This window comes from Mytilus galloprovincialis, chromosome 1 (genome assembly GCF_965363235.1).
Source record: "Mytilus galloprovincialis chromosome 1, xbMytGall1.hap1.1, whole genome shotgun sequence".
Lineage (NCBI taxonomy): Eukaryota > Metazoa > Mollusca > Bivalvia > Mytilida > Mytilidae > Mytilus > Mytilus galloprovincialis.
Genome location: NC_134838.1, coordinates 17,420,357 through 17,445,809, shown reverse-complemented (window position 1 = coordinate 17,445,809; position 25,453 = coordinate 17,420,357). Strand labels below are relative to the sequence as shown.

Sequence of the window (25,453 nt, the reverse complement as noted above, 5' to 3'; positions counted from 1 at the left end):
ACGTGCAATATTAAATAGACAATAACACACTCTATTAGATAAAATCTGCCAACCCTGTACTGATTTTGAAAGAAATCAATTTTTTGGGTTTAGTTCTGTTTTAAACTAATAGTAAGAAACTTCCTTTTGTGCATTTCTTTGAAAATAGCATAACTTGTGTACGCTAAATAATGAATAGAACATTTTCTTGGAATACTTGTTCAACTATGAATGGTAAGTCAAAATTTCGAATAAATTTATTGATTATTTAATAGGCGTTAATTTGTTTTTTGAAAGGTTAATAAGATATACACAAAAAAGGACATAGGCTTGTATGCATGTACAGATTTGGTGTCATGGATAGATACCCTATACGTTTTGTTTTTCTATTATGTGTATACGCAGACATAACTCTGTGTTTAAGACAGACACATCATGTGACAGTAGTAATCATTTATGAATATTACATCTACTTTATTATCTTAAGCTTAACAACTCATCTGTTTACATGATATTATAGTAAGCTTTGCAACAAACATGTAGAAAAATAATTCTAATTAGTTTTGTAGAACACTGTCTATCATTTTAAAAGTCAGGAAATTCATATTTCACCAGTTTTACATTTTGTAGACTGATCAACTGTGGGTTCCTGTATCACTTAAAATACGCTTGTTCTTTATCAAGTTTTCCTGCAAGTATTGAATACACTGAGCACAAAAAAAAACGAATGAAATTGAAATCTTCTATACTACAAAATCAACATACCCTTTATAGATATATTTAGAAAAAGACCAGATGCCAATATCTAACAAATGTGAAGAGAGTCTTAATTTTGTAATAGTCCTCCGACAAAATGAATTATATAGTTAGACAAATAATATTGTTAGTCAAGGAGTGTGATAAGATGTCTGTAAATAACACGTTTGATTCTGTTTTCGAACAATAATACAGTTTCTTTGTTTTTACATCTATTAGACACTGTTTTATATACTGAATTGCGGTTTTAAAAGATAGGCGAAAGGTACCAAAGGGACATTCAAACACATAAGTCGTTAACGATCTGGCAATACAATGGCACCCCCCCCCCCCCCCCGAAATTCCATCAAAAGACACACAGAAGTTGATATTAAAATAATCCATCAGAGAATGATCTCAGGTGCTCTGGGTGAACAAGCGGAGCCTGCTCAACATTTGTCACCCTTCTTGTTGCTCATGTAGCTAAGTGCAATTCGGTAGGTCACAACCGAGGAAATGACGACGGGATTGTAGCTACAACAATTGAAACACTTCCATCGCCATTTATGAAACTGAAGTCATAACGACCAAATAAATTGTGATGGCGTCCGTTTTCGAAGGCATGATTTGACCTTCACTATTTGAATTTCTTGGTTTTATAGCTTCTATGTAAGCAATAGCATTCTGTAGAATTTCGTACAAAGGCCTTTATGATCATGCGTTATTTTTCGTTTGCAGTAATTTTGGATCAATAAGTTCTCTGTCAATCTACAACTTTTTTGAATTTTTGGTCCTCAATGCTCTTGGGCTTTGTACTTGTTAGGCTTTATAACTTTTTTTATCGGAGCGTTACTGATGAGTCTTATGTAAACGAAACGTGCATCTGGCGTATTAAATGATAAGCCTGGTACTTTTGATAACTATTTACACCACTGGGACGATGCTACTGCGGGTGGACGTTTCGTTCCCGAGGGTATCACCAGCCCAGTAGTCAGCACTTCGATGTTCACAAGAATATCCATTATATAGTCATTTATATAAAGTTCCTCTTTACAAAAATATGAAGTTTTCAAAATGCTGAGGATTTTAGTTTCCAAGGCATATATTACCTTAGCCGCATTTGTCAAAACGTTTTGGAATTTGGGTCCTCAATGCTCTTAAATTTTGTACTTATTTGGCTTTATAACGGTTTTGATCTGAGTCACTGATTAGTCTTATGCAGACGAAACGCGCGTCTGGCGTATTAGATAATAAGCCTGGTACCTTTGATAACTATTTGATACGTTTTAGACCTGGAGATAGAATCATATTGTTCAATCGGGAATTTTTATTTTTATTCTGAATCTTTAGAATATTAATTTTATTTGCCTTGTGGGTATAGACTTTGGATGTCACTGTTATACATTATTTTCAGTCTGTAGTTATTCTACACTTGCATGCAGAATGACTTCAAAGAAATTGTAAAGAAGCCATGCTATCAACCAAGTTAGTGGAACTACTGCCCTTTGTCTATCTTTGGACTTTAGTCAGCGGATATCATGAATTTAGTATACCCAAGGGATGTAAATACAAAAATACTAGTAAGTTATAGTAATAAATCAATTTATTTCATATTTATTGTGACATTTGTTTTGTTTTTGAACATTTAAGAAATATAATTTGGGAGTGAATCAAAAGATGTCTGCAGTCTGTATACGCCTAATGCATATTAAGTGGAAGACTCTTTACAGTTCAATATATTAACGCGAACAATAATATCTAGGTATAATATACAAAGTCAACCAATTGACTGAGACTAACAGACTATCAAATATATTTTGTTGTCTCTCTCCTTACAATGAAATTTAAATAATACTGCTTATAACTTGTATTCCTAGCCTTAATATATGATAACGAATTCCTTCATGTTTGAAGAGCATCAGCCACTAATTTGTGTGTTTTTTTGCATATTTATGTAGTTTAATATTAAGTTATAGTATCAGTCGTCAATGGTCAATGGTAATAGAAAAGTATTTCCAATGCAAATGGTCCTAGGATAATATATTTGTATTTGTTTTAAAAGAAATACTTGAACCTCATACATTTTGTTCGTCCTATCAAAAGCATTTTGACTGTAAGCTATAAAACTTTGTAAGTTTTAGTTTCGGTGTTTCGCTTGAGTAATTTAAACTCCCAACAGTTATTTTTTCATTTTTTAGAATATCCGCTGTCTTCAGTTTCCTGGTCTTGCTTTGTTTTTAATTGGAATAAAATGTCATGCTGGTTTGACATAGAAAAAATATTCAACCGTGAAATACACCCCGGAGAAAGTTACAACATAACATTGTCTTACCAAATAAAGTAAGTATTTTTAATAACCAATTAAAAGGAATGGAATGTAACACTGTTAGTATAAAACTTGTTTTATCGTATAAACTACATCTCATCTCAAAGTTTTACAAAATAAAAACAACATTTATAGATCTGATGAGTCAGAGGTGCTTTTATGAATTTACCTGAACTGTGAACGCGCAAAGCCGAATATTTAAAAGCCAAGGATCGAAACAGTGGAATAGTTATATGACCCAAAAGGACATACAAATAATAGCCAAATTCATCTGAGTTCAACGTCATCTGATTGAGTTGCATCACACCTGAGTTTCTTTATAGTTTTTAAAGTGATGGAAATGTTTGTTGACAGATGGATTTGGCTATTTTGTAAGGCCGTATTTGGAAATATAGCTCTACGACTATTTCGGTTCTTGTACATGCTTGGCTTTTAACTGGAATTAGTAACTTGTTGTTTTAACTTTTTATCAATCATGTGTGTTGAACTACTGAATACTGAGTTGAAGATACACTCTGCGACCGATGGTCCACTAGCAGCGGTATTGAATATGTTCTGTAAAAAATGAAGAAAAATAAGATTAATAAATTTCATGCGTTCGAAGCGCTTTTCTGGATTCACTTTCTAAGGAACGCGCTATAGCCGAATGTTTAAAAACCATGGATGTTCGGGAGTGTAGTAGTTAAAGAGTCATATACGCAAATATTTAATTAAATCATTGGAATTTATTTGTTTACACAATATACATCTAGGTTTTTATTATTCAATTATGAACGTTAGAAGTATGTGTTAGAGCAATCAAATATAATGGTAGAAAGAGAAAACTAAGTTTTTATTAGATTGAATCAGAATAAATTTTGTCATCACTTATTTCCGTATTTCCACCTGTATAGCAAAATAAAATTGTGTCCATCGAATCAACTAGGGGTAATTGAAATAAAGTGGTGTCAAAATCATCCAACTTATCTTAGTATGATCAATTTCGACGAATGAAACAATACGACCGTTGTTACTACGCAGTACTGCATGAAAAATAGTAGTTTTTATTTTGAGACTATTACTATTTACAGTTGAGGTTTTTCTTCTAAGAGTTTCCATATTTATCATTGCTAGTGTAAATAATGTATCATACACCGTATTTGATGTATCACAGATACTTGTAGAATAATGTGTCACATACCCTATATGAAACTTGTTCAGGTTAGCCTACTTTGACTTTACTACCGTAACGGTTTAGAAACTACCTAGATGTAATATCGAGAAAAAAAAAATGTTTTGTTTTGTGATTTTTCTATCCTGTATACCAGTGCTCTTTTACATCCCTATATTAGTGAGTGAGTGTAGTGGTCAATTGAATTTAACTATGACCCTATACTCATTGATACACAGCCAAATTCCAAACACAATATATGTATCAATGAATTTGATAAAGGTTTTTAAAAACTCGTCAGACTCCTTTGTGCATAGACTCGATCAGTTTTCATCTATCAAGTATATATTCTGCAAGATATGGAGGAACATAGGTTTGATATATTTTCTCTCGTCTATAAACAGCACTTATACCAATAAATAATGACACTTTTTTCTTCTTTTATTACAGTTATATCTCCTTCCCCGCCTACTCTTATACCGAAGTATCACCCAGCGACAGATGTTTGCAGAAATTGAACTTCGCTGGTGATGTCGGTGTCACGATTTTCAAACTGAAGTTTTCTCATTCAAATGAATCAATGACAAGATTAATTCAATTTGACAACAAACAAGTTGGTTAGTATTTCCTGAAGGTTTTTTACTACATAAACATAATCAATGTATGCAGACATGAAGTGAAGTTACTATCAATTAATATGTTAAAGTCCAGATATTAATATAAGTACTCTATGGCTGGATGACGACTACTTTGAATACTTTAAATTATTGAATCACGAACAAAATATTTGAGAAAAAACTTTGTTTACCAGACTTGGAAAAAGACAGAACATAAATGAATGACATTAAAAACTATTCTTTATTCCCCAAATTCACTGAGTGACTTATTAAAATGATAAAAGAAAAAAAAATCGCACCTCATAATCAGTTCAGTAGCCAGTGCTTTGGTACTAGCATTAATTATGACAGATACATACTTATCTAAAATCCCCCGTAAATACACCAAGAAATTATTAAAAGATAAGATTTCCAACCAACGCAGTCAAAGTTGACTGTCGATGATTTAGGCTATTATTCTAAGGTTCCCTTTGGTCAAATTGCTCCTTACGTTTCTATGTTAATATTTGGTAAAATACATCCCAAGAAGTGCCTCGGACGCATTTAATTCATAAAGTTTATTTTCTTTTGCTTGCATTACCTATTAGCTTACTGCATTACTGATTTTTTTTCTTTTATTCATTTAGCAATATCATGCATGTATGGAATCTTATTTTTGAATGTGTGTACTGTTTTTATGTTATTTCAACCTAATATAATTGCGTTATGTAGCCAATTTAAAATCCTTCTCTCAAACACACATGATATTTGCAAATAATGCACATTGATTTTAAGTTAAACTTTTGACTTTGACTGAATCCTTAGAACTACCACCAGATATCAGACTGAGCGTATACACATCAAAGATTTGTATATTTGTATGTATGTTTAGACATGTTACCTATATTTCCTCCTCCATTAACTTATAGTCATACATGTCAATAATATTTGCTTTACTTCCATGAGTTTTAATTAATTTTCATTATACATAGTCAGTTTTTTTTCAACCTCGAAATACCAATCTTATGTTCAGAAACGAAGAAAAGAAAAAAGAGTTTGAAGCTGTATAGTTCTCTTTCTTTATATTCACAATTTTTGCAAGTAGGATATAGTAAAATCACCAAAAAGTATTAAACTTCCGAGGAAAATTCAAAACGGAAAGTCCATAATTAATCAAATGTCAAAATGGATTTCTCAAACATATCAAACGAATGGACAACACCTGTCATTTTCGTATTGCTTTATAGCTAGCTTAACCTTTCATTTGTATGACATTCACATTAAATTCCATTATATTGACAACGATGTGTGAACAAAACAAACACCTTGTGATATCTTTTTGTATAGTTAAACCAGAAAGAATTAAAGGTCTGCAGACATATCAAACAAAATCTACAATTCATTTAAAGTGGAAATGTCCATCCACGCATGAGGGAATGGAATTTCGAATACGGTACAGATCAGAATATGCAAGAAACAACAATATGAAGGAATGGGAGGTAACAGTTTAATTGTTATGTTAAGTGAATTTATTGTTAAGAAGAACTTATAGTAATGACACAACACTACAGAATGGTTATTTATGTTTTCATGCCTCTGATTTAAATTCTGATCTAGCAGTATTTGTTTCTTATATATACTTCAATATTGCAATGTAGTGAAACCACATATTTTATATAAAAAAAAAGAAATAACCTGCTTGCATTTTATCCTCTTCCAGGTGATTATTTTGTGATCAATCTTTTCTCAAAAATAATGATTATCGCTATTTTACGAAATTTTCCTTTGATCTTGCTGAATGATAATTTCCTTTCTCAGCGGAGTCGAAAGATATTAAAAATTATCGATAGAAACTAAGATGGCATGTGATGTTGTCAATGAAATTGACAACGTCGTCATCAGTAAAATAGTGATAAACAGATTATCATTGGTCTTATCAACTCGATTGATTTTCTCAAGGTCAAATATATGAGTAATTAGACAGGCGGTTCTAGTTAGCTATTAAAAATGCCTAACATCTTGTTCATATTAAACTATTATCAGTTTCTTGCTATACAGACAAATTTGTGTCACTATTGGTCATCTGCTATGTACACTGGTCTATAGGGTGATTTGTGTTACTCAATGATCTACATTTAGTATGAAACTTATTTTCTTACAGACTTCGAACTACATGTCTTGATTAGTTTTCGACTACATATTTCATATAAAAAATAATCTATACGTTGGTAGCTTTAAATATTTTTTCCTTAACTTTATTTTCAGGAAAGAAAATACATATGGATTATGAGTTATTCAGACTATATATTTCATTTTTATAACTACGTAAGAAATGCACAATTTGAGTCGGTGCACCTGATATATATTTCTTATTATCACTAACACCTGTCTAAAATATGACATAATTTATGAAATTAGGTTAAAAGGAAATATTTTTAGATTGATTAAATAAACGAAAGAAAGAAAAACAAATTTATTTATTTATAATAGTACTTTTCTAGAGAAAGGACTATACAAGATAAGGACTGTTTAATGATAATATATTAAATTGATAAAAACGGATTGATTTTGATGCTATTCAATTACCTAAAATTAGGACAATTTCTATTGGCTTGATATATTGTCAATAGAATCTAAAAATATCACTGAATCGTGAAGTGATAATAAGAAAACAAGCACATGTCATTCAGCCTTCTACTTCAGTAGATACGTCGATGTCGGTAGCTTACTGGGTAACAGACCCTATAATTTAACATCTGCTTACTCACTGGTTAGGCAAACATTTGTAATGGCATTTTAACATAGTACTGCTGAATAAGTAAAGAACCTGTTTCACAGAATAATAAAAAGGATTATCATACAGAAAGGAACACAGCATACCACATCTTCTTTTTTATATATAAAGAATAACATGCAAGTGAAAAATATGTATATTCGGTATCAAATTTAAGTGCTATTCAATTGATCTTTACCTTACTTTATTTATTTTTACAAGCTTGTAATGAATAACATCTTACAAAGGTTTTAATATTCGACACCCTGAATAAAACAATCAACAATTTTTTACTGACCTCTGTCCAGACAACATAAAAATTTAGTAGTAAAAGCATTCATAATTCAAGTCATCGAGTTACAGATTGAAGGAAAGGTTGAATCCATGAATATCAAGAAAAATTACTGTGCTTTTAGCTTAAATAATCCAAACAAATGTGCAAATCAATGTTTGTCATTTTCACCTCGAATACCAGACTCATTGAGTTTAAATGACATAAACATGTTGTTATTGTTCTTGATAGTATGTGAGAGCTTATATATGATCGAATGATGATTTGAACCAAAGTCTTGATAACTGATAAAAAATGTCAATGAAAATGCATTTTTTAGGATCATTAAATAAGACAATGTCAGTACTGATCTGCATTGAAATAAAAGAAGTCTTGTTTTGTCAACACATACCATTGGTTATGTTTCACAGTGGGGTCAACGGTAGCTTACTTAATAACAAACCATATAATTTAACAGCACAATTACGCACTGGCTATGCCATCATTGGTACTAGTAAATTCACAAAATAGTGCCGAATAAGTCAAATAAAAGTTTCTTAAATAAAAATATAAATGTCAATATATCTTTTGTAGTTAGTCAATCTATGTCAACATATAATATTTCACAAACATAGTAATGTCATAAATTCTTGACCATTAATCTTACGTTTTGCATTTGTTTGAAAAACTACTTGAAATATTTTCCTAGTCGTAAATTTCACATTCACTAATGATCTCTCAATTGTAGGATTTTAAACTGAAGAAATAAATACACGTTTATTTTAAAAAAAAATCATTCAAGACTCATTATGAAAACATGTTAACATTAACATTCTGCTGACTATTAAATAATAAAATAATAAAGCAACACTACGGGTGCCACATGAGGAGCAGGATCTGCTTACCCTTCCGGAGCACCTGAGATCACCCCAAGTTTTTGGTGGGGTTCTTCTTGCTTAGTCTTTAGTTTTCTATGTTTTGTCTTCTGTACTATTATTTGTCTGTTTGTTTTCTTAATTTTTAGCCATGGCGTTGTCAGTTTATTTTCTATCTATGAGTTTGACTCTCCCTCTGGTATCTTTCGTCCCTCTTTTAAATGTAATATTATTCTGCCTTTTTTTAAGTCGGTATTTGAACCCTTTCATGTAATAAAATAACTTCAAATGTGAGAAATAAGCATGTCAGACCGATAACCGTAAATGGCGTCAGACAATGTTCGGTAAAAATTTCTCAATGTTTGCATCTGGATATAACTTGATGTTAAGAAATTTCAGCTATGAGCTTTGATCACAAATGTACCCTTTAGATACATACATTAGCAGCAACAAAGTACTTTAAGATGTAATAATCAAATGTAACAAATTTATTTTAGTCTTTACCATCCAACTGTAGCGTTACCTTGACCAATTTGACATCCTTTACGTCATATGATTTAGCAATTGATGTTATTCCAAGAAATGGGAACCGATCTGGATTCTGGAGTGATGCTTTCAAAATTGCAGTTACTACAGATGATGACAGTTAGTAGCCAAGTTAACGATTTACATAAGCGATGCATTGACTTAAAAAGGGTATATGAGGGTAATAAAAATAAAATTAGCGGTACCAATTTTCTTGCACCAGATGCGCATTTCGACAATACATGTCTCTTCAGTGATGCTCGTGGCCAAAATATTTGATTTTGGTTCAAATTGTTTTAGTGGGAACTGATGAACCACGAATTCAAATTTTCAACGAATTACATATCTTCAATAGGGTTTGTATACAGAGATTGGTAAAACCACGAAATCAAATATCTACAAATATGCAAGTTTTCAAGGGTCCATCAAAATTGATACCCACGAAAATAAATGAATCCACAGTAATAAAATGCTTTGAATATCATACACAGTTTTAATGAGTTTAATGGTAAACGTTACGTTAATAGATTTAAGTATTAGCTTAACGTATGAGTTCTGCCTCCGCCTTCCAATCTTCTAAGCTACTATGGTCTTAATTGGATATTATAATGAGTTCATATTCGCATGGCGGGTTGGGCAAACTAAGCATAAAACGCCTTTCCGGTCTTGTTCGTTTTTGAATTAATGCGATTTCTACTAGTTTGTTGGTTCTCTTAACTTTCTAAACCTATGAATGAGATCTTAATATTACTGTAACCTATATTTACTATGAAAATGTCGGTATTTTATTCGCACATTTTAGTACCACCAACTCAATATTGCCGTTAACAATACAAATACAGAATGAAGACATATATATCTACTTCAAACAAATTCACCATATAAACCATTCTTAAGACTGTGAACGCCAGATACGTTTTGACGCTCGAAAAAAAATAAAATTAAAAGACCAAAAATTTGAAAAAGACCCTAAATTCTGGCGTACAAAATTATAATCCCGGTACCTTTGTTAGCTATTCCTAAAGGTTATGCCGAATTCAGCTGAGTTGCTTTAATTATTTTGAGCCAATGGCTTTAGTTCTAGAGTATTGTCTTTTCAAAATTACGTCTGTACAATTCAATGCATATGCCTTACATCCTGTCAACATACCTGACTCAGTTCTTTTGAAGTTCATGCGATTCTATCATTATTTGTTTGTTAACTTGATTTTTATCATCAAAATCTTTTGATGGGATTTGAATTCTCCGCTAAACTGTAGGTAAATTCATCTTATCCAATTGATTTCAACTCTGAACTCTACTATAGTAGTTAATTTCCTATTTCCAAATTCTGAAAAGAAATTATTTCCATCCAATTTTTTAAATACGTATATTGAATGAAACATTACTTGTTATAAAGTTGTACAATATTAATAGAATATTTATTATATCATTTAGTTCCACAGGCAGTGCCCGAATTTTATCCTGGATATTTCTCAAGTGTCAACGAATCGTGTGTAAAGATATACTGGAAAGTGAGTGGTTAATGAACTGCATATTCAAATGACATATAATTATTGCCAAGAGTTCCTAAAAATACAGAAATATCCATTTATAGAAAAAAAAACAATATTAAAAAAAAACAGATTTGGCATCAGTGCCATATATAGTTATCAAAGGTACCAGGATTATAAAAATATAAAGCATACATTGGTTTAGAAAAAGAAAACATGGATATATAAATCATGAAATATGTTTGGTTAATGTTTTCTGCATTTTGATTTTGATCCTAGTTTTGAATTTGAGAAACTTCTTGCAGATAAACTTATTGCATTATCTACAGAATAAACGTCTCAATCATATTTTAAAATTGAATTTTATTATTGCATTATCTACTTTATAAACGTTACATTTCAAAATTGCATTACATTATTTCAGCCTATTTCTCGCGTGAAGAGATGTGGGAATATAACTAACTATCGGGTGACAATTATAACGTTAAATGATAAAGAGAGCAACAAGGAAATACTAATCCAGCCCACAAAAGTATCTTTAGACACTATGATTGATCCTAATGAAGTCAGTCGGATAGAATTAACACAGATGAATAGAAGAGGTTATCCCAAAGTCCCTGATGCTCATATCTTTGTTTTTCCTGATAACTCTCGTAAGTATTTATTCCATTAAGAAATAACTATGATACTGACATTGTAAGAAGAATCATGTGTTCTTATACATTTTAATTTTTTCGTAGATGCATTTTTACACCACTGGGTTGATGCTACTGCTGGTGGACGTTTCGTCCCCGAGAGTATCACCAGCCGAGTAGTCAGAACTTAGGTGTTGACATGAATATCAATTATAAGATCATTTTTATAAATTTCCTGTTTACGAAACTTTGAATTATTCGAAAAACTAAGGGTTTTCTTATCCCAGGAGAAGATTACCTAAGCCGTATTTGGCACACCTTTTTTTTTTTTTAGAATTTTGGGTCATCAATGCTCTTCAACTTTGTACTTGTTTGGTTTTTTAACCGTTTTGATATGAGCGTCACTGATGAGTCTTATGTAGACGAAACGCGCCAGACGCGTATTAAATTATAATCCTGGCACCTTTGATATCTATTTTACAAGATTTTCCCCTGTTTAGGTGTCATATATCCAGGAGGGCGCATTAATATTCATTGCGGGTTCATCTATATTTTCAAACAGCTGTAGCATTATGTAGGATGCTTTTTAATAGGTGGAAGAAATTTAAAACCGATATTGCTTATATTCTTGTTTAGTTTACTACCCTGCTGTAAATATGCATTGCATTGTAAAACCGAAAGGCACATTTGATAAATCTTATTCCGAATAACCTTTCTCAAGAATGCTCATACCAAATACATCGAAAGCCAAGTATGTGTTACTTCATTAAGAATGAGTCAAAATCAACTAAATGGATATTCAACCTCATAAGTTGACGACAAACTGACACGACCATATAGCACAAATCGAAAAGTGACCAAAAGAATGACAATAATACACAAAACACAAAAACGAAAACTTATGACTGAGAAAACCGAATCCCAACAAAAACAACTCAGGAAAAATGCAGGTACTCAGGAAGGGTAAAAAGATCCTGATTCTTGTTTCCACATCCCTTCGTGTTGCACATGTGAGTTCAAACTGACTTAGTGATAGGTATAATTCGATTATGTCGAAATCGAAGAAAGAAAGAAGTGATTCCTTAACTCGTGAAGTGTTGTATGAAACTGCATGACAAAGGGGCATCTTTTTTTTGTTACAACGCCTCTATGGTATACCCAAAGTAATCTTGATGTACATCTCTCAAGATAAGCTGTATATTATTAAAGATGTATGATAAACTTAACATATGTAAAGATGAATATAATCTGCATACTTTTCGAGATGCATATAGACTGAACAATGGTTGATTTCAAGATGATTCGAATATAAATATCGTTGAAATTGGAAATCTTTTCTCCGTGAGTTTTTGAAAGCTGTATAAGTAAAATCAGAATGTACAAATAATCTCATAATACATACAAAATTACAGAAAAATGACACATATATGTGTATACAATTAGACCACTCAACCAACTGGGCTTCACAATAATAAAGCTTTCGGTGGCCGGGTGTTACCTATCCTCGTCAGTTTTAATCTAGCGTCGTAATACAGTACTTGATATATAAGGCATGACGATGTTATTGTTACAGATCAGCTGAATTATCTCTTGTAAAGGATCCTACAAATTACTGCAAGATATATATATATATCATCACTGAACTAGTATATATTTGTTTAGGGGCCAGCTGAAGGACGCCTCCGGGTGCGGGAATTTTTCGCTACATTGAAGACCTGTTGGTGACCTTCTGCTGTTGTTTTTTTCTATGGTCGGGTTGTTGTCTCTTTGGCACATTCACCATTTCCATTCTCAATTTTATATATGTAACGTTTACGACGCAATATGGGATGGAGGACACATCTGCAGAAAAACACTTGAGGCTGGACATTGATTTGATGCGTCAGGATTTTGTAAAAGAGCCTATCATCCTTTTTCTCAAAAAGTAAAACGGAAAAGGCCTGGTACTCTTGATTTACACCACTGGGTCGATGCCACCGCTGGTGGACGTTTCGTCCCCGAGGGTATCACCACCCCAGTAGTCAGCACTTCGGTGTTGACATGAATATCAATTATATGGTCATTTTTATAAATTGTCTGTTTACAAAACTTTGAATTTTTCGAAAAACTAAGGATTTTTTTACCCCAGGAGTAGATTACCTTAGCCGTATTTGGCACAACTTTTTGGAATTTTGGGTCCTCAATGCTCTTCAACTTTGTATTTATTTGGCTTTTTTAACTATTTTGATCTGAGCGTCACTGATGAGTCTTATGTAGACGAAACGCGCGTCTGGCGTATAAAATTATAATCCTGGTACTTTTGATAACTACTTACAGATAATAGTTAGCGTTTACTTCACACATAAAAAAACACGATGGTCTCGAATTAAATACTATAGTTCTAGACCATTGATACTTGACATATATTTATATTCTAGCATATTTTGATAATAATTATGAATATAAAAAAGAAGATGTGGTATGAGACAACTGTCAACAAGAGACCAAAATGGCACAGACATTAACAACTATAGGTCACCGTACCGCCTTCAACAATGAGCAAAGCGCATACCGCATAGTCAGCTATAAAAGGCCCCGATATGACAATGTAAAACAATTAATTCAAACGAAAAATCTAACGGCCTTATTTAAAAAAAAAATGAACGCAAAACAAAATAAACAAACGACAACCACTGAATTACAGGCTCCTGACTTGGGACAGGCAAATACATGAATAATGTGGCAGGGTTAAACATGTTAGCGGGAACCCAACCCTCCCCCTAACCTGGGACAGTGGTATAACAGTACAACATAAGAACAAACTATATATAAAAATCAGTTGAAGCCAGTATTGATGTAAATTGATATAAATAAATATGAGAGTCAATGATGGAAAAGGCTAAAAAAAAATTGAACTCCTGAGAAAATTCATATCAGAAAGTCCCGTATCAAATGGAAAAATCAAGAGCTCAAACACATCAAATTAATGGAAAACCAGTGTATTAATCCTGACTTAGTACAAGCATTTTCTAATGTCTTCTAAAATCTGGTTTTAAAGTCAGTTTAACATCCCATTTGTATGACAATTGCATACAAATGTCTATATGTTGATTACAGTGTGTTAATCAGTATCATTACTTTTGAAGGTCCACCATTACCTACACAATTTAAGGTAGAAACGCTGAACAACAGTTTGGTCTTATTAACTTGGAAAATATCACCTGAAACTGATAACAGTTCGTTCAAAGAATTGTCCAGCGTGACTGTAGTATGGTGTAAAGGAAATTTACCAAACATTTGTTTTGTGAGTTTTTGTGTATATTCACTTCAATATCGTTTTATTTAACATAAATGTAATAGGTGACTCTCCAATGGTGAGAGTTTGAGCTCTGACACGCAAGTGTTAATCCATATAAAACACTAATAAAATTGCCTGAAATTCTAAAGGAGTAAGACCAGGTGTCGCCACTTGCGAGTGTACGTTTCTGTTGCTATACATGAATCGTAAGTTATGCGAATCCAAACTCAGTAAAAATTTCACAATCTGGTACAGGAGGACACAATCGGTTAATTTAAAAATCAGACTATTCTGACATCTTAAAAGATCTAAGATACGCAAAAAATATTGTCGCTAGTGAGTTGTGTTACAGATAATATCATATCGTTTAACCAATTCGTGGTGGTGACCATAAAAACTGATTAAGTTTCGATTTCAGTCGTTTAACCCTTATAAGCTTGATGAAAAGCAAGAATATGTGGTTATTGTCTAGGTCTTGATAAGCCATATTGTTTCATATAGATTTCGTTTATCTAGCTATGTTAAACGTCTTATTTGTTTAGCACATTTACTTTATTCGTGGTCTTGTATGACGTACCTGAAAACAAGTAATGTGCGTCTTCATTAGAGACCGAACTGTGACTTTTCGAATTGTGGATATCTACCTTTCCAGTTGTTAGTGTATTTCGTAGCTTTCACACATACGCTCGTGATTATTTCTTCCATATTATGTAAATACTTATACAGTTTATATGTTATTTGTATTTTCAGGAACCACTGGAGTCCAGGATTTTCCCATTGCATATTGAAATCATGAATACGTCTACTGTTATATCATTAGGCATAGGGAATTATTCTGATTACATATACGGACTGTCTCTAGAAGCAGAAACAAGAGAGGGACTGTTAATAAGCAGTGGGATACACTGGTACGAGGACTGTGTTTATCACATTAATGGAGGTATATAGTTACGTTTATTTATTTTCTAGATGACTGTCATAACATCTACATTATTACATTTGCCAATGAAGGTTGGTTGGACATTGAATCGTTCCGTGGTTAATCGTAGATGTATAAATAATGTTAAAAATGGAGATTTGGATAATGAGATTCTTTTTTTATAGTATACATTATTTGTCGTCGTTGTAAATGGTGAATGCGTGTTATTAACTTGCACTTGAACCTACAACTTCACTTGAAAAGCAACGTGTTCATATAGACCGAAAAGGAAATGTTGCGCAGTATGTCTTCTACATAGAGAAAACTATCAATATACGGCACACTAAGCGCCTACTCGTATTTATGCTTTAAATAGCAAAATACTGGATTAATTGAGGATCATTTCAGAATGTATTTGGTTAAATGAGCAAATGCCTGTGATAACAATGTTAACGTAATAGTATGCAGATTTACAGGAATCTGTATTTGTGGAAATGATACTTATTCAAGAGTCCCCTACAGTTGTTTTTGACATTTTTGTCAGGTCTCCTTCAGTATTGTGTTCTTTAAAACCTTGTGATATGATTTGCATACATACATCTGTAAAAAAAAATAGGTAACAGTAGGTCATTGATGCCAGAAACCTGTAAATCTTTATTGGACTATACCTATCAAGTGGTCTCAACAGAGGTAAAACACATATTCATGAAATCGGTCAATCGATTCTAGAAAACAAATGTGCTGTAGATATGTAAATGTCAGCACCAGCTTTAACTCCCAGTTTTTTACTATAAAATATTTGGTATGATTGCCAATGAGACACCAAAGCAAATGACTATATAAAATTGTATAATTTAATTATGTTAGTATTCTACAACACAAAACGTTAGGACTACCGCGAGAATTTCAGTAATAGATAAAAACAATTTCGATGATTTAGAAATTAATGTATTTGTAACAGAACCCCCAATTGGGCCAGTAATTGAAAGAAAATTACCATATAACCATAACGCAGTGTTAGTTCAGTGGAAACCATATACTTGTCAACAAAGTGGAGGAGTTAGTGGGTCCTTCTTAATTCGATTTTGTGAAACAATGGGAAAAGTCTGTAAAGGTAAGGACACATATTAAGTTACACTGAAATGCAGTCAACTTTAGCGTTTGATAGTTCATTGATAACATTCTGGCGTATCACAAACAAACAACTTGTAACGTCTCATTTCATTGGCCGAAAGATTCAAATACAACAACATTTGTAGTTTGCACGTGAATTGACACAGGTGACTGACTATGGAATGTACTATGTTACTACGAACGTAAAAACAAGGATTTGACAATGTATAGTTTACAAATCTTTGGTCAAAAGAATTAAATAAATGTTTTGTGTATTTCAAATTGTTGTGTCGAAATATTATACTGCAGCAACATAATTATCGTGTACATAATGTACCGCATTATGAAACATATAAGGATAAAATAAAATACATGTGCAGCTTTTATACATGATTAAGTTACTTCTTTTAATTTCTTTCAATGTCGTAGTTACTTATAACTTGATAAGAATCTTATAATGCTGATCCATTATAATAATTACAAAAAGTTATGATGGGTTGCATATTCCTCTTTTCATGCTATAAAACGAAGATACAGAAAGTTACGCAGTAGCTAAGCGTTTGGTTTAAGAATTTACGTATCATAAACGGAGCAAATTGTCCACGAAATATAGAAACAAACAAAAAGCAATAATCGTATCATGTGTGCACGTGAATGAAGACGTAGTATGCAATGTACTATCATGATCACCACGAAATTCAAATGAATTCAGTGAAGGTATTTTGGTGTAAAAATGATTGAAATGTTACATCGGCGAAGATTTTTTCTTTTGTATGTGTGGAACTAAAAAAAAAACTTATCGTAGTTTATAAGGAACAATATAAATGTACTGTTTTCGATTTAAATTGGCTAAAAACCTCTCCTTTAATTTAATACCGTAAGAAAGTGATATGCATAACATTGTTGAACTATCCGCCAAAGTGACGTGAAGTATGCATGCGTATTTAAAATGAAATAGAAAATCATACATGTAAGATAAACTAATAAACGAAATATTAAGAAATTATTAATAAGTATGACTGAATGCATGTACTAGAAGGGGTCAACCTTTTTATCAATACTTTTAAAGAATAAACACGCTTTTAAAAACTGATTGTTTAAAACTTTTTCTCTGTAACTATTTAGATATTTACAAATATACAATCTACGTTCGAATTTCAACCGAGAATAGCAAAACAGTTAAGTATAAAATTCATTAAGTATATCGATGGAGTTTATAAAGTATATTTTTCTTTAAACAAAGTATGGTTGGTTACATGTTCTGAATTTACTTAGAATTTCGGGATTTTTTCTCAAAATTAAGTAAACTGAATTACAAAAAAAATCACATTATTCTTAGTCGAATACATAAAACTTGCGAAAGATATAAAAGGCAGGATGAGCAACTTGACAAAAAGGCCGAATTACGATTTATGTTAAAAAAAAAAAAAAAACGGACAAACTAATAAAAACTAAAACGGCAGGACCAAATAGACTAAAAATAAAAAGACAGGACAGAGAATACACCTTAGAAAAAAGCAGTAACTGTTTCATCAAACTCCACCCTCCCATCAAAATAAAATGGTAGATCTCTTAATCCAGAAACAACTGAGAGGAGACAGTTGAATTAAATATTTAGATGTGAAACCTTAAGATTTTAAATTTTACTAGACAGTGCACAAAATTATAAACTCAATGAATTTTACATGCACATACATGTATCATTAAAAAGTTCGAATTGCTATGGGATAATCAAGAACACAATAATGTACGTGAATACTACGATGGAGGTTATAACAACCTTGACCGGCTACGTGAATACTGATCAGTCCATTCAACTTATAGTACGCGTGTTCTATTTTCGCAGGTGTGAGGCCGAAGGTTTGAATTGGCCAATGAAAACGATCGTTCCTTTACGAGTTAATCTAATAAAGTTTGTTTGACTGATTACGTCGAACTACCTTTCGCTAAGCTTGGCCGCATATAAGTGTATATCTTCAATACGAATCAGAGAAAACTAATTTTGATTACTATAATGTAGACTATATTTTTTCGAATTACGGTAACATAGCAAGTTCAAATTTCGAAAGCTATCAATGGAATTCATAGTAGAGTTAATCTACACTTAAAACCATCAATGCATCTTTTATACTGATTGATGTTCATATGTATCTGTTGTTCATTTGTCTGTGTCATCTTTTGTGGTCTACCAACTTTACCGTTTTCAAAATAAACTTGAAAAGAGATAGAAATAGTTTCAAGAAAAAGACAATAGGCAGGAGAGATGGTCTTGAATCAAAGTAATAAATTAACAGTAAAAAAATTAAACCTTCAATTATGTTGTGATTAAGTTCAATTGTAAATTTTAATAATACTGCAGTTAGTTTAAATACAAGACCTTCATAAGAATTCTCTTCAAAGCAAGTAAGTATACAAAACACATACGTATGGTACGTATTTCAGCACAAATAATCCGTTTTTTCTGGAATAAGTTTCACCAGGTACGTTGAGCAGACAAACCATTCGAAAAGTAGCAAACTGCAAAAGTTATTAAAATAACTTCAATTTATAAACAAAATTATTATTTTCAAAATCGTGCCAACAAAGAATAAATGGCTATATGGGCACTTTTTTATATGCAACACCCAGTGCTAAACTTTCTAATAGAGAGATTAAAGGGGATAATTTGATGCTATATTACCAAAACGCTCATCATAACGATGTTATCTTTTTTTTCACATTTTATGGAAATCATCAATCAATCGTGAAAATAGTACCAAAAATCTATCTAATCAAAGCGTTGAAACTACTTAGACAATTCACAATAAATTGGTAAAACGTATAACGAATTTAATTTTACTCTGACAGGACATTACCAAACTAGAAATGCATCAAACGATAAGCATTCTTACGTTTTGTCGAACTTGCGCAACGGACATCGCTACAGTATCCAGGTTGGAATGAAACACAAATATGAGGAAACCAATGGTCCGTGGAGTGAACCTGTTTACTATGATGTTCCGGAAGTTCAAGGTAATAGTTTATGATGATCATCTATATTAATGAATTATAAACTAGTAAAGTGAATCTATTAAGACTTGGGTCCCGGTTTTGGTGGTGTTGTGCATACATTTATATTCATGTCATGAATAAAAGGTCTCCTACTTTTGTATGCATTCAAAATGTTTATCACACAGATAATCACACATTGCATTGATGAAGTACTTCAAATTAGATTAAAAAAAAGGAACTTCTGAAAAGTGTTTTTCGTTTCATTATATTTTCCTTTTGTTTAAAGACGCATACAATTCGAGAGCAATTTGTTAATTATGTCAATGTATGAAAGTCAAGTCATGACGAGTGTATCACTTCCTCCGTAGTCTGTTGGCATGAATTATAATTGTTAAGTCAAAACATCGGAATGTTGGTATCCCAATGCTCCTCGACTTCGCACTTGATTTATATGAAACTCTTTTTTTCGAAGTATAAAATTGAAAACATATTCCAGAATGCATTAGATATAGCAACGACTAATTGATTGTAATGATAATTTATTTCAAGGTTAATGTTTTTATTTCAGGTTCCCAAAACATTGTAATTGTAGGTAGCTCAGTGACAGCTGGCGTTGTTGCTTTCGTCATTTTAATTACTATTGGAGTGAGATTATTAAGGTAACTTTAAGCTAGGAACTGTGTGTTATTTCGTATTCACTATATACCGCAAATGCACTTGATGTCCTAAAACACTAGTTAATTGAAACGAAATCAAACAACAAAAAAGACATTGGTACCTCAATGCTCTTCAACTTTACATTTGATTTATCCGACATAAGCGGTATTGGATATAACCATGATAACAGATTGCGTTGTTTAAAATTGTATTTAACCCTATAGATGTATTTCCGTTATTTGTCTGTGGATTAGTGTCATAGACCAAAATGTCCTTTATTTATATGAATATGACAGGAACAAGACTATTAACGTAGACTGAGTGAATAAATATCTTTCTCCTAGATTTTTAAATGCGAGTGCTATACATCTAATATGAGGTCAGTGTTTATCATGTTGTTATTAGTTAATGTTTGCCTTTGTACTTTTTTAAGTTGACTATTTAGAAAATTATGTTGCCTTCTTTGTTGTTTATATTTAAAAAAAAATGTAAGTCAACTAAGCCATTATGATGTGTTAAGATAAAGAACACAATTGTGGTTTTAATCAGCATTACACAAAGACAAACCAATACTGATAATATAAACACAAATCCTAATGAATAATATTGTAAATCGATCGGGCATCGTTTGGTAAAGCATGACGTTACATTTGACGTCGACTATAAGGTATGTTGATTTAGACAAATACCTTCCGTTTTATTGTACCTCGACTGACATTTTGGTGAAAAATATAATAAATTACAATTAGTAGCACTACATGCATTTTTGTTTAACGTTTGATTTTAGCTTCTTATTTCTCTTGCATTACATTAACTCCGAATTACCCCCAAATGAAATACAAATTCAAAACTTTTGAAAGTCTCGTGACGTTTTGGATGTATCAAAATAATTCATGAAAATTTTGATAAACAGTTGACTGATTTTTTATGTTATTTTCAGACATAAATGTAAGAAGGTCGACGAAGAGACCAGAATTAGTTATACTGTTCCAATTAAAAAGGTATCTTATTTACATTATTACTCCTATGTTATGCATCAAACAATGGCTTAGCCAAACTGGATTGGAAAGAAATTGATTACACATCTCTCTGAAATGTTTTAAGTGACGTGATATATACTGGAGGAGAATGAAAATTAATCAGTCAAAGAGAAACCAACAACACCATGGTACAAGAACAAATATATATAAAAAAACAAAGAAAAGACAAACAGTCTACAAGAAAACTAACGACACGAACTCCTCATTAAAATGGTGGGTAAAGCGATCCTGCTCCACATGTCGCGTTGATGATTGAAAGCATTACAGATATCTTATTCAGCATAAAAGATATAGTATAACGTTTTTTTTTTTATATATCAGATAAATATGTTTTCATATCAGTTATCTTATATACTTTATAAAATATCACATTTATTTTATAAGAAATGTTAGAAAATTTATAGTTTACTGCTAGTAGTCTGTTGTTATTTATGTATTATTGTCATTTTGTTTATTTTCTTTGGTTACATCTTCTGACATCAGACTCGGACTTCTCTAGAACTGAATTTTAATGTGGGTATTGTTATGCGTTTACTTTTCTACATTGGCTAGAGGTATAGGGGGAGGGTTGCGATCTCACAAACATGTTTATCCCCGCCGCATTTTTGCGCCTGTCCCAAGTCAGGAGCCTCTGGCCTTTGTTAGTCTTGTATTATTTTAATTTTAGTTTCTTGTGTACAATTTGGAAATTAGTATGGCGTTCATTATCACTGAACTAGTATATATTTGTTTAGGGGCCAGTTGAAGGACGCCTCCGAGTGCGGGAATTTCTCGCTACATTGAAGACCTGTTGGTGACCTTCTGCTGTTGTTTTTTTTCTATGGTCGGGTTGTTGTCTCTTTGGCACATTCCCCATTTCCATTCTCAATTTTATAAGATATCTCACCGTGATAATTTATAAGATATATTATAAAGGATCAGAACTATATGAGATATCTTATAAAGGAAATTGCGGGATATATCTTGTAAAGGTAATTATAGGAGATATCTTGTAAAGGTAATTATAGGAGATATCTTTTATAACGGTCATATGTTTATAATGAATGGTTGTATTTCAATTTGTTGTCATTCATTTTGTTTTGTCATAATATTTTTGTTTTACTTTTTAGACAACAAATACGACCGAATATGAGTGTTTGCTGGAAAAAAAGAAAACGTTTGGTGGTGACAGTGGTTTTGATGGGTCGGGTGAATTACGATATAACGATACCGATGATTCTAATGTTACAAGACTACATAGACTTAATAGCCATGATGCATCGGTGTTAGACGGACTCGTGATAGATCAATTCAACGAGCAGACATCTGAGCACAATAACACTTCACAAAACGTTCCTATTGATAGTGATATGAATGACGGTACATACAGAGAGTTTATAATGCATAGCTCTGATGACGATTCTGATACGTCATCTTCAGAAACAGACGGTGAGATATCTGAAGTGTCGGGTGACGGGCAGCAAATACAGCATGGAGTAGAAAACATTCCAGACATTTTACTTCCTCATTCACCCTTAAATGAAAGATCGAGTTTGGAAGAGACAAGTTTAACAATCGATTCATATTGCAAAGGTCACCGGAACACGGATGACGATGAACGAATCGAACCTGTCGTAAGAACAGTAATTAACAGGATAGACACTGAGGAATTCATACAATAGAATGAAGGAAACAAAAGGAGCATAAAGTTCAATGGAAATTATCTAAAAATTTAACACATCTATATGTTTAATACCTTTTACTCTATCAAATGATTAATTGATCAAATATTTTTAATTCCCATACAATAACAGTCACTTATTATATGATTTGGGAGGGGGTTATACTAACTAATTCTGACTAAGTTATCTAAAATGTATTGCCATTACATTCGTTAAAAATTGCTGAAAAACTCATCTTTTTCTCTGCAATGTAAAAATGTCATGGAAAAAAACAACATAAAACCGTAGCTTCCCCCTTTCAAAAGCATGATTCAATAATTTACTCGCAAAGTGAAATGTATTTTCATACTCCATAACAATTCATTTCGCGACTTGCTTTATGCAGCTATGTGATATATCTATTGAACTAGATACTAATTGTTAACGTTTATATCTAGACTAGATCAAATATTAAGCCTGGTACCTTTGATAACTATTAGTTTGTTTCACATTACAAATGTATCGAAGGGCGTATTAAAGTGTGATCGGTGAAAAATGATGCATATCTTTGCAGAAAATAATATGTCTTAGGTTATAAAAGTCAGCTAATGTATTATACTAGTTTTTTCTTGTTGTATTACCAACCTCGGGGTCTCATGATTGTCCATAGAAAGACCACCCTACGGTCACTTTTTCATTTCATTCATCCTTACATCCCTCAGTTTGTAAAACGACACGAAAAACCTAAAAATATGCGTTATCTTTAATCTAATCCAATATGTTGCTTAAATGTAATAAAAATAATACAAAATGTAGTTGATTTGTTATTTTGTGATTTTTTTTTTCGCACCTGATTCACAAGGACATTTAGACTTTTCTATTCTTCCTAAGGTGATCTTGTGTGAAAACGACATCATTTAAATATATTAAAAAGTCGTCAATTAAAGGAGCAGAGTTAGTTCCCATTAGAATACCGATGGTGTGTTGAAAAATACGTCCTCGAAACGTCACAAAACTTTGTCAGTCAGAAATTCCAGCATCTTGACAATGTCAGTTTTAGAGAACGTTTTTTTTTTTTAAATCAGAATGTTTTTTTACAAAGTACGATATATATCCGTCCCTAAGAAAGACTTACCTAAGTTACTCGTTCTCTTTTATGAAACAATAGAGAGCTATTATTTTATATGTCTATGAATTTGGAATGGGAAATACTTGTTTCAAGGGTAGAAACGTCAAATGTTTTAATATTAGTATTGAAATTTTAGAATAGATGTTTTCTATCAGATCTTTGGGATTTGTTAGTATCCATATCTGATTCACGCTGGCGCTATCTCTAGAATAGGTAGTTTCTTTGAAACCAGTTGTTGATTGCTGATAAAAATGATGTTCATAATGAAGAAAAAGATTTTGTTGAACACACGGAAGACCCAGCAAAAAACGTTGTTTGTATTCAATACAATGGAAAAATTTTATTTCAACAGTTCGCATTTTTAGTTGAAATTTTAATGGTTCATAGAACAGACATGCTTTTTTATGATTCCCTTCTTGGTACGTGTCGTTTTAGTATATGTTGAGTTTTCAAGTGAATTGTCAATACCTAATTCATTTATCAAGCAGTTTACGTAATGTGATCTACACACAACACGTTTGGATTTTATCTGCGGGGACTACAACATGGAAGTGGGGCAGGTGCTTTGTACATTTGTTTTCAGAGATCCATTTCGTTTTTAAATACTGATTTGAATCAATAACTTAACATCCTCAATCCAATCAGAAAGGGAAGTTACATCTTCTTTCTCACATTTAATCGATCCTGATATAATCCTCGATTTAATCCATCTGTATTTTGAAATTGTGTTTCCAATTGGTTGAATTAGAATTTCGGGCCTTTGGAAATCATGTTGCAGAGAAGTGTTATTGAAATATTTTAGTTTACCAGTGATAACGGATTAGATATGAAACAAAATACTAAACATACCAAACTCCAAGTCAAATTCAAAACGGAAAGACTTTTATCAAATTGTAAAATCAAAAGCTCAAACATATCACAAACACATCATGTATGGAAGACAACTGTTATATACCTGACTTGGTACAGGGATTTCCTTGTGTAGAAAATGGTGGATTATACCTGATTTTTTCGAGCTTTACCTGCCACTTGTATGACAGTTGGGGTACAGCAACATAATGTTAAAATCTTAATCACAATAAAACAAAAAACTATCGCAACAAAGAAAAACAAAACACACAAAGTACTAATGCAAATAAAAAAGAATACCAAAGTGACCATAGCACTATAACACAATGGCGGGAGGTATAAATACCGAACCATTTCAATAGTATATAACCAAAAAAATGGACTAAACAGTAGAGATTAAAAATATACATAGACCAAATAAAAAGAAGACTTCATCACGTATTTAAGATAGTAAACAACGTCAGTACCTAAAATGTATAC

General features: G+C 32.0%; 1 protein-coding gene across 2 annotated transcripts; it reads left to right on the top strand.

The window, feature by feature from the left end:
* Positions 1-75: 75 nt before the first annotated feature.
* Positions 76-23,808, top strand: LOC143067759 (uncharacterized). Of its 2 annotated transcripts, XM_076241264.1 has the most exons (16): positions 76-213; positions 2,129-2,294; positions 2,913-3,054; positions 4,641-4,807; positions 6,134-6,285; positions 7,052-7,111; positions 9,203-9,350; positions 10,668-10,744; positions 11,148-11,376; positions 14,484-14,641; positions 15,386-15,575; positions 16,516-16,668; positions 19,515-19,679; positions 20,227-20,317; positions 21,256-21,316; positions 22,465-23,808. In XM_076241264.1, the coding sequence occupies exons 2-16, from the start codon at positions 2,186-2,188 to the stop codon at positions 23,014-23,016; spliced, it is 2,454 nt and encodes an 817-aa protein (XP_076097379.1). In that variant the 5' UTR covers positions 76-213; positions 2,129-2,185; the 3' UTR covers positions 23,017-23,808. The 2 variants fall into 2 exon arrangements, with proteins under 2 accessions (XP_076097379.1, XP_076097388.1); XM_076241273.1 differs by lacking the exon at positions 7,052-7,111.
* The last annotated feature ends 1,645 nt before the right edge of the window (positions 23,809-25,453 follow it).